The sequence below is a fragment of the Pogona vitticeps genome, chromosome 1 (genome assembly GCF_051106095.1).
Source record: "Pogona vitticeps strain Pit_001003342236 chromosome 1, PviZW2.1, whole genome shotgun sequence".
Lineage (NCBI taxonomy): Eukaryota > Metazoa > Chordata > Lepidosauria > Squamata > Agamidae > Pogona > Pogona vitticeps.
Window position 1 is genome coordinate 124,490,212 of NC_135783.1, and position 12,975 is coordinate 124,503,186.

At 44.1% G+C, this 12,975-nt stretch overlaps 1 protein-coding gene across 1 annotated transcript; it reads right to left on the reverse strand.

The window, feature by feature from the left end:
- Window positions 1-849: 849 nt before the first annotated feature.
- TMEM14A (transmembrane protein 14A) lies at window positions 850-8,318 on the reverse strand. Its single transcript, XM_020797830.3, has 5 exons — window positions 8,190-8,318; window positions 5,327-5,412; window positions 3,961-4,062; window positions 3,201-3,288; window positions 850-2,107 (listed from the first exon to the last, which is right to left on the reverse strand). Exons 2-5 carry the CDS (start codon window positions 5,400-5,402, stop codon window positions 2,068-2,070), a joined length of 306 nt encoding a protein of 101 aa, XP_020653489.3. The 5' UTR covers window positions 5,403-5,412; window positions 8,190-8,318; the 3' UTR covers window positions 850-2,067.
- Window positions 8,319-12,975: the final 4,657 nt, after the last annotated feature.

The following is a 12,975-nucleotide window of genomic DNA, read 5'->3' on the forward strand; positions in this document are numbered from 1 at the left end:
TTCCCTGTTTTGGGAACCGATTTTCGCTTCCCGACGATCAAAACCGCTGATCGTCGGGTTTTCAAAATGGCCGCCGGGTGCTCAAAATGGCTCCCCGCTGTGTTTAGGAGCCATTTTTCGCTGCACAGGCACCCTAAAATGGCCACCCCTATGGAGGATCTTCACTGGACGGTGAGTTCTCAGCCGATTGGAACGCATTAACCAGGTTTTAATGCATTTCAATGGCTTTTTAATTTTCATTTTACGTTTTTGTTCTACAGCGATTTCACTGGAACGAATTATCGTTGAAATGCGAGGCACCACTGTAAGAGTTTCCATTGTTTCCCCAAACTCTTCTTTTGATGCACAAACTATTGGACACCCAAGTAAGAACTCTGCAGTGTAATCTAAGCAAGTTTGTACAGAAGTAATTTCTACCCTGGCATCAATAAATTTACCAAAATCTGCTTGTTTCTTCAATAATGTGAACTTCCTGATAAAATTAAACAAGCTTTAACTCAGTGGTCCCCAGCCTTGGGCCTCCAGATGTTCTTGGACTACAACTCCCAGAAGCTTCATCACCACCTCTGCTGGCCAGGATTTCTGGGAGTTGATGTCCAAGAACATCTGGAGGCCCAAGGTTGGGGACCACTGCTTTAACTGAACATTGACATGATTTTCCCTGGATTCTGGTCAAATGCTGAAGTTCTATATAGACCTCTAACAGGGTTACCATAAAATAATGGAAGGACTTGTGGGCATAACCCCATAAAACCTAAATGTCCCACCACACAGCTGCATTTCCCGTCATGTATCTCATCCTAAAAAAAAGAAAATTTAAAAATCAACAATGACACAAAAGAACACATCTTCAAAATATTAAAACATTTTTAATTTTGGCAATTTCTGACTTTGAATTTTAGGACTGAAACAAAGCTTTAGTGTATTTCAGACATAAAGATTTTTCTAGTGCTATATGAAGCCAACACATTTGGCTAATCTGTCAAGACGCAAGAGGCAATATAATAACATGATCCATTCAGGCAATTTTGTATCACTCCATGCTATATGGTCTGCAAAATGTTTTTTCAAGACCCTGTTATTGATTTAACCTGAGTTCCAAAGGTCCTGTGATTTTCTTTCATTTTCTGTGGAATAAAGGCATAACTGAAAGCTCTTTTTCCCAAAAGTAATCAATAATGCAATTAAAAGGATAAGCCAGTTGATTCTCTAAATAAAAACAGATGAACGAAAGATCACTAAGAAGTTACGATACAACTTGAACAGTGCAGACTTAAATTCACAAGAAGTTAACACTGCCTTTGAGTAGTCATTTTTTAAAGTGCATGATTTAGAGCATGGGTTCCCAGCCATGAGGAGCAAAAAGATGTTTGGGGGGGGGGGGGGAGAGACTCAGGGAGGGGTGGGGCACTGGGCAGAGCCTGTGGGGAAAGTGTTTATTTGGGCTGGAGAGGGAGGGGCTCTTCACTGAGGGGGCTTTTGAGGGGGGAGACATGACGGTCATTGCCACTTGCAAAACAATTACCGTGTTTCCCCGAAAATAAGACAGGGTCTTATATTAATTTTTGCTGCAAAAACCGCTTTAGGGCTTATTTTCAGGGGATGTTTTATTTTAGTCATGTCATTTCCTTCTGGTTGCTGCACAATGGAGGAGGGGGAGGTTTCACTTAACTGGGGCTTATTTTTGGGGTGCAACTTATATTACGAGCATCCTGAAAAGTCATTCTAGGTCTTATGTTCACATTAAGTCTTATTTTCGGGGAAACAGGGTAAACTCCAAGCAGATTCACATCTCCCCACAGTTATGTATTATTAAATTAATGTTAATAGAGTAAAGTAGAATTATAGTTTGAAAAATCAATTTTAATGTGTTTTATTTGCCTTTTAAAATGCCTTTTATGCAAACATGGTGGTGGAGGAGGCACAAGTTACTTGGCTATTATAGAAGGGGGTAGTGACTTGAAAAAGGTTGGAAACCACAGGTCTATAGAGACATTCAAATTACAGAGGAATTTTTGCTTGTTCGTGTGGAATGATACGACTGCTTCTTCTTGCTGCTTTGGTTACTCACACCAGCAGAAGGACAAGCCTCAAAACCATCAGAAGGCTATATTAAAACAAAAAAAAGGAAGAAAAAGGAAGAGATTAACAGATGTGCATCTAGTTAAGGCACTATTAAGTACAACGCAGTTCCTTTAAAAAATGTCCCACCAATATAACGTGCAGTCCCTTGTCAGTTTTGGTGTTTCATTAAGATATTTCTTTTAAACCATATGTTATTTGAGATTATAGAGAAAATAAATGCAAATCTTTAGACTTTGAAGATTTCAACAAAAGACCTGCACCCAAAAGCCAATTTTCACAAGGACAAGAAATTCTTCTGATTTTTCTTTTCAGTGAGGAGAGTCATTATACCCAACATAAAACTCTGTACTATTGTGTAATTGCAGAACCTGTGTTCAGAAATTTGGAAAGACCACGACTACAGCTGGATAACAACGATGACATGAAAACGGCCTTTTTAAAATCATGTCGAAGCGACACAAAGCACAATCCTATTCATAGCTACTAAAAAGTGAATCCTGCTATATTAATTGGGGCTTTGGGTGCGATCAGATGAGGACATAAAGACTGCACTGGATTACACAGGAAAGGTTCACTTCTAGGGTGCGATCTTGAAAGGGATCCTTTAGAACCGTGGTCCCCAACCCTTTTACCTCCACGGACTGGTTAAGCGTGTGGGTGGGGGCCCCTCCGTGCAAGCGTTGGAGGGGACATGTGTGCATCTGTGTGTGTGTGTGTTGGGGCGTGCATGCACGGGAGGGGCATGCATGCATTTACACCGGTGGGGGAGCCAGGAGATTTGTCTCCACAGCCTGGTCCTGGCAAGGCCATAGACCAGTCTGGGGACCGGGGGTTGGGGACGCCTGCTTTAGAGAGACACTTCCATCTGGTTCTGATTGCTCCAACCCACTCAATTGGGTGGGGGGGGGGAGAAGAAGCCTCCCTGCTGCTGAACTTAAAAAAGGTCCAGAGAGGGGATGCAGCAAGGTCGGGATGGCTCATGATCTGCAGTAGGGTTTGCTCATTGGCAAAGAGAGAGAAACGGACTGTGCCGTCAGTGCTCCAAAATGCGATCTAGAAGGTAATCACCTGATGGACCCCAAGTAAGACTGCATAGGCTTGGAAACATTTTTTACCTGACAGCAGCTATGATTCCAGCTGGCATTAGTTTCCTGGTCCTCTTAAACCTCACTCCCATTATCATAGTCAGAATAAAAGCAGTGACTGAAAAGAACAACAACAACAACATGCCATCATTGTGTAAATTTCCTTGCCGCCCTTCGAACATGTTTCCAGACATTCAAAGAGATTGCTGTGTGGCATGCTTCAAACGGTGACACAGGAACCTGTCTGAAAGGACGAAGCCTGCAGTCAAACAGACTCTGTGCTTATGATGCACCATCTCTTTGCACCTCCAACAAATCTCGGGCTTGGGCAGGTCCAGGACAGCTGTAAAACCTACGGAGTAACCTTGCACCAGCTGTGCGTTGGGGGAGATCCATATATGTCCTATTGAGCTCCTTGGAGGAAAGGCAGGCTATAAATACAGCCAGCAAATAAATACCCAGAAAGCAGAAACAGCTGCAGCAGTGCCATCATGCAAGAAACACCCCCCCCCATATCAGAAAGAAGAGGGAAGCTCCCTCATTTCCTTTGAATCAGTTTGTCTGCAAACCCTTCTACATTTGCACCAATACTGAATGGAGAACCTTTTGAGGAGACTATTGGATTTTGAGTTAACTCGTATTCCTGCTCCTGTAAAGAATGCAACTTCTGTGGCAATTCTACTACCAGTTATAAACAGCTAAAAATCCAACAATACGCTCAAAAGTATGTTTAAACTCTTGTTTCCTTTAAATTACAGCGTGCCTTCTTTCCAGAAAGAAAAATACTTACATAAAGATATCTTCACATCCTTGGGATCATGTGTCACCCAGTAGGCTCCATAACCAGCCATCAAGCCAAAGAAAAGCCCAGAAACCAAAGAGATTTTACTGCCTGTAACAATGACCACACATATATACAAGTTCAGGAAACAAAATATGCAGAAAATTGGGGAAGGGGGAACCCACCAACTTCATCTTACATTGTCTTTAAAATATGGTTATCAATTTTTGAACCTGGAGACAAATTTAAAACATATATCCCACTTTGTGCTGCAACTCTAAACAGTTTGCAAACAAAGGAACAGAAAAAGTGTTGAGTACTGATACAACAAAACAATGATTTGTACATTCTTTCTTCTACTCCAGATAATGATAGCCGGATGGTTAGCTCAGTGAGTTAGGTATCTGGCTATGGGACCAGAGACTGTGAGTTCGATTCCCCACTGTCCCTCCTGGGAGCAGTCAGCCTGGGTGGCCTTGGGCAAGCTGCACAGTCCCAGGGCACCCCCAGAAGAAGGGAATGGTAAACCAGTTCTGAGTATTTTCTACCTGGAAAATCCTGAAAAGAGGCCACCAGAAGTCAGAACTGACTTATCAGCTTAACTTAATTGAATTCACAGGACATCTACATGCCAGAATGATGGAACAGATCTTGTGCATGCACCAAACATCAGAGGGAAGGGGCACAAAATAAAACTTGAACAAGCAAGCATTCCTTTTTGTAAAGAAAGAAAGAAATGTGACTAAAATCCAACAATTCACACAAGGGGATCTCCCTCCCAGGAAACATCCACTGCACCCTCCCCACATCTACTCCAGAGGAACCCTTTGTATCATATTTTGAAGGCACAGGGGCTACAGAAGGGCTAGGAAATCACCCCTGCCTTCTTCTGTTGAGGGAAGGTGATGGCTAATTGCACTCTGTTCCTTTATTACTTTAAAAACAATGACATTGCTTAGATAAAAATAAAAATAATATGGAAAATAAATGGAAAAGATGGGGAGGGAAAATTCACTTGGAGAAATGTTTTTCAAATTTAATTTTTTTAATGAAATAAGAATTTTACAGAATTCTAGAACCATCCTTTAAAACAACTTAGTATGTTCTGAGTTCTGCTCCAGTCAACATATCCAGTACGAGGTACATTGGAAATCGGGGTCAGAATCCTGCAGTGGTGAATTCTGTCAGCGTCTCAACTTATTAGAACTTAGGATGTACATGAGGAGTAAAACTGAGATGCCAGATCTTATGATCACCAATCTGAAATATGTACAAATTTGTGTTGTTGGAAACAGTGCACTCCCAGCCGTAAGGAAAGATAAAGTTTATTCTGCAACTGTAAGCACACTACGGAACGTTGTGGGTCAAAGCTTACCTTTCCGAATATATCCTATGACACCTCCAAGAGCCACAACAGCAGCATAACCAAAGCCGAGCCAGTCCACACTCATAATGAAAAATCTAGATGGGACAGCGAGATATCAAAGTGAATACAGCAAAACCCACTACAAAAGGACTGGAGGGGAAAAGGGGGGGCAACAAGAAATATTCTTGCCACAGTCTTGGAGTGAAAATGAAATTTACTGCTCTATAATGGGGCCATAGCAGCTGGAAAGGGTAGAGTGGTCTGTGATTTGCTAGCATATCTCACCAAAATAAAGGTACCTTCAACCAGTTCTGCAACACAATCATTCTCGTCTTTCCTCTGTACAGGCTGAAGAGATGTTTCAATGTTACAGTTAATACACTGAGAAGGCAGAGGGTTTTGTATAGGGCAATTCATTCATTGCCTGTTTTACCACTTAAGCATACAAGCCATAGTAATAAGCACAATAAAGCATCACAATGCATTTTAAAAAAACCACAATCACATTTCTGTGAAAGGTTAAAATACACTGTAGTTGGAAATGCGGGCAATCCTTTTTAGACCACTAAAAAAAGTGGAAAAATTTACTTTTCACAGTTAAAAATCCACTTTTTCAAACTATGTACTGTACTAATATCTGGTGAACAGTGCAAAAAAATTATAAATGAGTGTCCGAAGAAGAGAACTTGTTGAAGAATAGGCCTAACAATTGCTTTGTAAGAAGTGGCTAAGTGGAGTCTGATTCTTGGATTTCTTCAGAAGCTTGGTGTTACTTTGTGGATGGTAGTCAGCACAAGAGGATCATCTTGACTGCTGTCATTGGTGTTGTCAACATTCAGGCTGCTATGTAAATTTTGGCATCCTTTTTCCTGCTGGCAACGTGGGCACAACATTGTGCAACAATATCAGGCCATTTCCCGACATTCTGAATGGTGGCTACAGAAGCACAATAGGCCGTATAAATAAATAAATAAATATTCATAAACCAGAGAGGTTTTTTTTTTTAAAGAACTGAATTAACAGGTTGGTAACCAGATCCTAGGAGGTAAAATACAGAGGTCACCAAGCAATGGTGGGACATTAATACTTTGTAAGGGACTGATCCTAGTTTCCTGTAAAACTATTTTGTAATTATTTAGTGGTGTTCTCCCTACTTCACCCTGAGGTCTTTGGATACAGGGAAGGATAAACGTCTTGAAATAAATGAATGCCTGTTGTGCCTTTATGCTCTGAAATATTGGTAATGGGAGGGCCAGATGTGGCTGGACGACAAGACCATTAAGCCTTGCCTGCACACCCAAAGGTGAGGGAACACAGCAGCTCCAACCCAACATCTGGAGGGCTGCACACTGCCCTGAAAGCACGATGCAGTGGTGCCACAGTTCACAAGAATAAAATCCCAGGACTTGTTCTGAGTACTCAGGACGATTACATCTTCTGCCACTTCCCTGTTTCCTCTAAATTAACCTGCAATTCCCAGAAGAGCTGCAAGAGGGATTTTCCCTGGAGAAGCAATGTGTTGCAAGCAATCTGTCTTGCAACAGATGTAAATTACTGGACCTGAATTGGCTATTTTCAGCCATTCACTTTAGAAAAGGCCTGTGCTTTAATTGTTGATAGGAATCAGTTCAGCCTTATGTACTTTTAGCCTCTCCTTGGAAAGACCGGGTGGCTATGGGGCTGTCCGGAGCATTTCCAAATTTACTGCAACACTTCCTTCAAGACCACAGAAAGGGCTTATTGCAAGCATGCCAAGATTTTGCATCACCTCTCTTCCCTGTCTACTTTCCACCGTCTTCCACGGGCACACCTTCCTCTAGTGCACAGAACTGGGTGATAAAAGCAACAGCACAACTCTCTATGAATTTACCTTAGCTTTCCTAAGGAATACACTGTATCTACATTGACTTTCATGCCCAAGGTAACAAAACGGGCTGCAATCCAGTCAGGATCATCTTGACTGCTGTCATTGGTGTTGTCAACATTCAGGTTGCTATGTAAATTTTGGCATCCTGACTAATGTAGCGGAAGCTGTGGTGCTTCCTAACCTTGGGTGTCCCCAGAGGCTCTTGGACTACAACTCCCAGCAACCATGCCCACCACAAGCTAAGGGTGAAGGGGAGGCTTCCCAGAGTTGTGGGTCCAAGAACATAGGAGGGCCAAGACCGTGGGGAACCATTGGCTTCGTTCATTATGACGGTAGCTCGTCCTTAGTTTTAAAAGCTTAATTTATTAAAAAGATAATTATTTGAAACCACTTGTTCGCACCGAATGTTTCTTGTTTTCACGACTATTTTTTAAAAAAAAAACACGTGTTATCTACATATTTTTCTCTTTACACACGTTCCCTCCTTTCGCTTCGAAGGAGTGCAACAAGGGGTGGGGGAGAAATAAGGCAGGCAACGCTCCTTCCTCGGTCCTCCCGGGCGCACCCCGCCATTCCCTCCTCCTCCCCCCCCCCCGCGGGGCTTTCCAAAGCCTTCCCGCCCAACCCACGCGCCGCCGCCGCCGCCCCGCCCTCTCCCCTTCCAGCAGCCACCCCCCCCAGCCGGCTAGCAGTGCGCCTGCGCAACTCGGGGAGTGGGGGGGGGAAGGAGGAGGTGGGCTTAATTCTCCAGGCCAGAAGTCAGCCTTCCAGCCGACCTATCAATCAGGGCAGGGCGGGCTCCCATAGGCCAAGTGCTAATCCCCAGAAAAAACAAGGCAGCAGCCCCGAGCGTTCCTCCCTCTCCGAGGCCTGACGTTCCCCTCCTTCTGCCTCCGCTCCCCAGGCTTCTCTTGGCTGCAGGGGCTGGGACGCCTTGGGCAGCCGGGCGCCCCCCCCTCACTTTTTTGTTTTGGCGGCCCCCACTTCCTGACGGGCACCCCATACCTGGTTCGCCAATGCGCGCGTCCTCCTTCCTCAATCCTCCACTTCAGCCCCGCCTTCTTCCCCGGGCTGGACTCTCGCGCGCCACCTGCTGGCCGAAAGGGAGGGCGCCATGGAGCCCACAGGTTGCCCCTGAAGGGGAAGGAAGAACTCGGGCTTTGGGCACTTTGCGTGAGAGCGGCGCCCCCTGGCGTCCTTTTACTGCACCCGCACAGAATATCGTGTAAAATAGCCCTGATTAGAACCGGCCAACTAAAATTCGCATCACGAAAAGACAAGACCTGGTTGAAAAGAGGTGTTGGCCAAAGAAAAGTGCGTATATATTGTAGCCCTTTTAAAAACTGAGAGTTCTGTTTCAATGGGACCATTGCCCACTTCCTCAGCCACAGTCCAAACTGCTGCACAATTTTGTTTTCCCCATTCCATTTTTTTTCATTTCTGTTATCAACATGCTGAGAGAGACGAACGCATTGATTACTTTGGAATGTGCTGGAAAAGACCATCATGATGGGGAGAGTTGAAGGCAGCAGGGAAAGAGAAAGACCAAATGTGAGATGGGTTGACTCAATAAAGGAACCCACGGTCCTGAGTTTGCAAGAGTTGAGCAGGGCTGTTAAGTGACAGGACATTCTGGCACTCGTTCATAGGGTGGTTGTTAAGTAATAAGTGACTTGACTTTACAGACAATTCTGCAAGAGTGTGGAAAGATATTGACTTTGGTTGTTGATTTGTTTTTATGAACAAAGGCAACTGTTTGTTTATTTGTTTGTTGTCACTGCTATAGTTTCTGGTTTTGACCGTCTTTTCTTCCTTTGCTGGAATCTGAGCACTATAAAAAGGGCAATGCTGCCACCCCGTGGGATGAAAGAAAGTTAAACATTGCTTTGACATTGTACGGGGGGGGAGAGGAAGGGGGGATTTTTCCTCATAGATGACTTTGTAAAGGCAGAATAACCCCTTTTTAGGGGAAAATGGAGCGAGGTAGAGGGGGGAAAAAAGCTAGTGCCGGGCATCGCGGGGCGGGGGGGATGCCCTATTGGACATGTTGGCTAAAGGATTCCAGGCATTGGAACCCCCTCAAAAGTATTCCAGGGACTTATAATGATGTTGCACAGAGGAATGAGCTGGTACTAGAAATGGGGATGATGCACCAAAATGGGGCTTTGTCTTGGTTTGTGAGTAGTCAACCTTGACAAACCACGAATTTCCCTCTGGTGGCATGACAAACCATGAATCAATTCGTTAGTTAATCATGTCTTCTCTTTTTTTTTCATATTCATTGGGATCTCTGGATCTCAAGAATATGAAGCAACAAATATCTGATGAATCAGCGATATTCATTGAATATCGCAATTCAGTTTTATATTTGTCCCTATGTCTGGTTGCTGCCCCTTCCAGACTGAAAGTGGCTTGAACCACACGTGAGGGCAGGAGGCTAGCCTAAGGATGGAGAGCAGGTGGCACGTCACATAGGCAACTTGGCCCTCCCAACATCAGTCCACAGTGCTTGTCACCTGAGGCAGCTGCCTCACTTGACCTAATGGCAAGGCCAGCCCTGCTCTCAGAGCGCTGGGTCCACACTGCCTAGCGCTACCCTATCCATGCTGGAGGCAGCAGGCCAAATAGAATCCATAAAGTGCCGGGCAGGCATGAGTGGTAGGAGCCGACTAGGAAGTGATCATGGGAGAGGTTTGCTACTGTAGGTGGAGGGGCACTAAGGCAGCTCGCCCAGAGTTTCCAAAACCATCGGGGACTGAGAAACAACAAAGAAGAGAGAACAGAGAACGTCTGTCTGAATCTTGTTCCTCATGGGGCTGTAGTTAGAAACTCTGAACCCGTACCCTATTCTTCTGCTTCCTGGGCCATCATGTGCTGTCAAGTCAATTCTAATTTACAGCAACCCTTCCCAGTGTTTTCTAGCTAGAGAGTATTCAGGAGTGTTTTGCTCTTCCCTTCTTCTGGGGACTGTGCAGCTTGCCCAAGGCCACCCAGACTGGCTCCACTCGTAGGAGTCACAGAGGGGAAATGAACTCCTCGCTTCTGACTCTGCAGCCAGAGCCCTAAACAACTGACATTCACTCAGTTGACACTACCACATGCTGTTCTGCCTTCTAAGTCCCATTTATTGCTGGTTTAGAGGCTTGCACTAAACATTGGTGCAAGAACACCCAATGAAGGTAAATGATCTTACCTTTAGGTATGTCCAGATTTGTGTTTTTGGGCTGCAACTCCCAGTATCCTGCCTGTGGAATCCTGGTAGAATTCTTGGACTTGTAGTGTAATTTCAGGGAGTTGCTGACTAGGGGGTTCTGGAAGTTGCAGTCTGACTCTGGGAAATGCTGCCTAGGGTGTTCTGGACACTGCATTCCAAAAACACAGATCTGTACATGCCTAGTGACTACTGTTGGTATCTCTTTGTAAACTTTCTATGTGAGATGATCTATGGAATTCCATCAAAGGGGAGTCTGCAGAGGGAGACTGCAGTGACTCAGAGACCAGGAGGAGAAGATAAAGCCGCTTTGGGCAAAAGTACAAAGAGTGGAATGAATCTTTCGAAGTATTCTGCTTTTCCAGTAACCCAGCTGAAGCCATTAGTACTCAGCTGAGCAAATATTTATTGTGATTTGTTCATGTGTCTGATAATTCCTTTGTTTGAAATGTTTTCACTGGAAGTTAAGGATTTTAATTGTTATTTATATTCAACCTGGTATTTTGATTTCATTTTGTGCAAATTGTTTTTAAAACTGCTGTCTCTCATCTTTTTCAGTGCATGGATGTATGTGTCGCTGGGTGCAGGGAGAGTATTCTTAAAGCATCAAACAGAACTTCAGACAAGTTTTTTCCCTCTAGATCCTACATGGATGCTCTTAATCACTTTTAGATCATATATTTATTAGACTTACTAACAAAATAGATAGATTTAAATGTTACAGCAAAATCTTTTGGCTTCCTTCTTCTTCAACCCATTTGAATCAAAGTGCCAAATACTTCAGGTTTGTTAATGCACATTTGTTTAATTTTATTTATTAAACATATTTTACCTCATCTTTCTCCTTAGAAGATCCCAAGGCGGCAAATATTCAAACACACCCACCTACCCCCAATTAGTCATTTAATGCCTATAGTTTGATCCAGTAAAAGCCTCCTATACACAGGAGGGTGGGCTTTGGATCCAGAAGAGGCTTTTTGTTGGCTGAGACGCGCACTTCCCTCTCCCCCCCCCCCCACCGTAGCCTTCTGTGCCCTTTGGAAACATGTTTGGGAGGGTGGGAGGCCCCCTTGACCAAGGAGGATGGAAGCACCGGGTCTGCGGAAGGGATAAGAACTGGCTCAGCCCTTTCCACCACCAAGAACCTTCTGAGCAGAACTCTGACCAGGAAGGTTTTCTGCTGCTGGGATGCAAACTTGGTTGCATCCAAACCCAAAACCATTTTTACCATGATTGAAATGGTAACTTTTAATGCCAATCATCTCTCAATAAGAGAGATCAATTATTGACCACAGTTGCAGGGGAAAAAATAAGAGCAAGAAATCACCTGCAAACTGAAGGAAAATGCGATCTATTAAACGGCCCACTTCAGGCTCAGATCTTAGATCAGCGCCTCCCTTCCTCCTCCCCCCCATGCAGTTTTTCTGCTTTATGTACATGTGAGTTGCTTGCTCCTGGTGTGTGTGTGTGTGCATTGTGTAAGGCACAGAGGTAACATTCTACACTATTCAAGTTGTTATCTTGATGACAAACATTGCAACCAGGTACAAAAGAAGACAAGGCTGGGGGTTGTCAGGTGTTGGGGCACCTGTGTGTGTGTGTGTGTGTGTGTGTGTGTGTGTGTGTGTTGGGGCACCTGTGTGTGTGTGTGTGTGTGTGTGTGTGTGTGTGTGTGTATTTGGGGTGGGGTGAGGGGAGGGAAGGCTTTGAGTCCTGGCCACCCATTTCCTTCCTATTCTTAACTATTACCATGGTTTACTGGCTCAATGCAAAAGTGTTTACATGTGTGCCATGGGCAGAATGTTTTTTTAGAAGGTAATGTAGGAAATCCACACTGCCTGTCTCTCTTGCACGGCTGCAGGAACACATATCGTTCTGCAATCATAACACAAGGGCCCATTCCCCCAGTCTCAGTTTTGTAGAGAATCAGATGCCATGGTAAGCCTGCACGAAACTGGGATTGGTTCTTATGTATTTTGTTTTATGTATTGTTTTGGGGGAGGGTTGTTTCTGGTAAATATATTGTAAATAATCTGCCACCAACACAAAACATAGAGAAAAGTGTGTATACAGAGAAGCAAACAATATTATAATTTAATTAAGAAAGAGTTACAATATATGCATGCAAGATTCCGGTGGAATAGTTGATGGTAGTATAACCAAGAACTGGATTCTGAATTTTTTCCTATTGACAATTTGCCAGCATATAATTCTTAAAAGGTGAATCAAACCCTGTATTTTCTGTAGCCTTGTTCATATGCTGAGTCTTCTATTTCCACAAAAACCTTGCACAAGTTTTCGACCAGCAGCCGGTTGATTTATCACCCTGTCTCTTCATGGTCCTTGTTCTGCAACTTTTGGAAATCATTTGGGATGGCCTCTTCCTCTCCATCAGCAGATAAGGCCCAGTTGTTCAAGGGACCCCGCAAACCTTATAGACGCAACTGCAGTTGTGTGCATGCAGCTGTTTGCCACATGGAGAAAGAGACAGAGTGTGTTCCTGCCATGAACTTCTTTAATGTGATTTCTGTTTTAGGATCAAAACCATGAGTATGTCTAGTAGGCGCTCAGAGGCAGCCA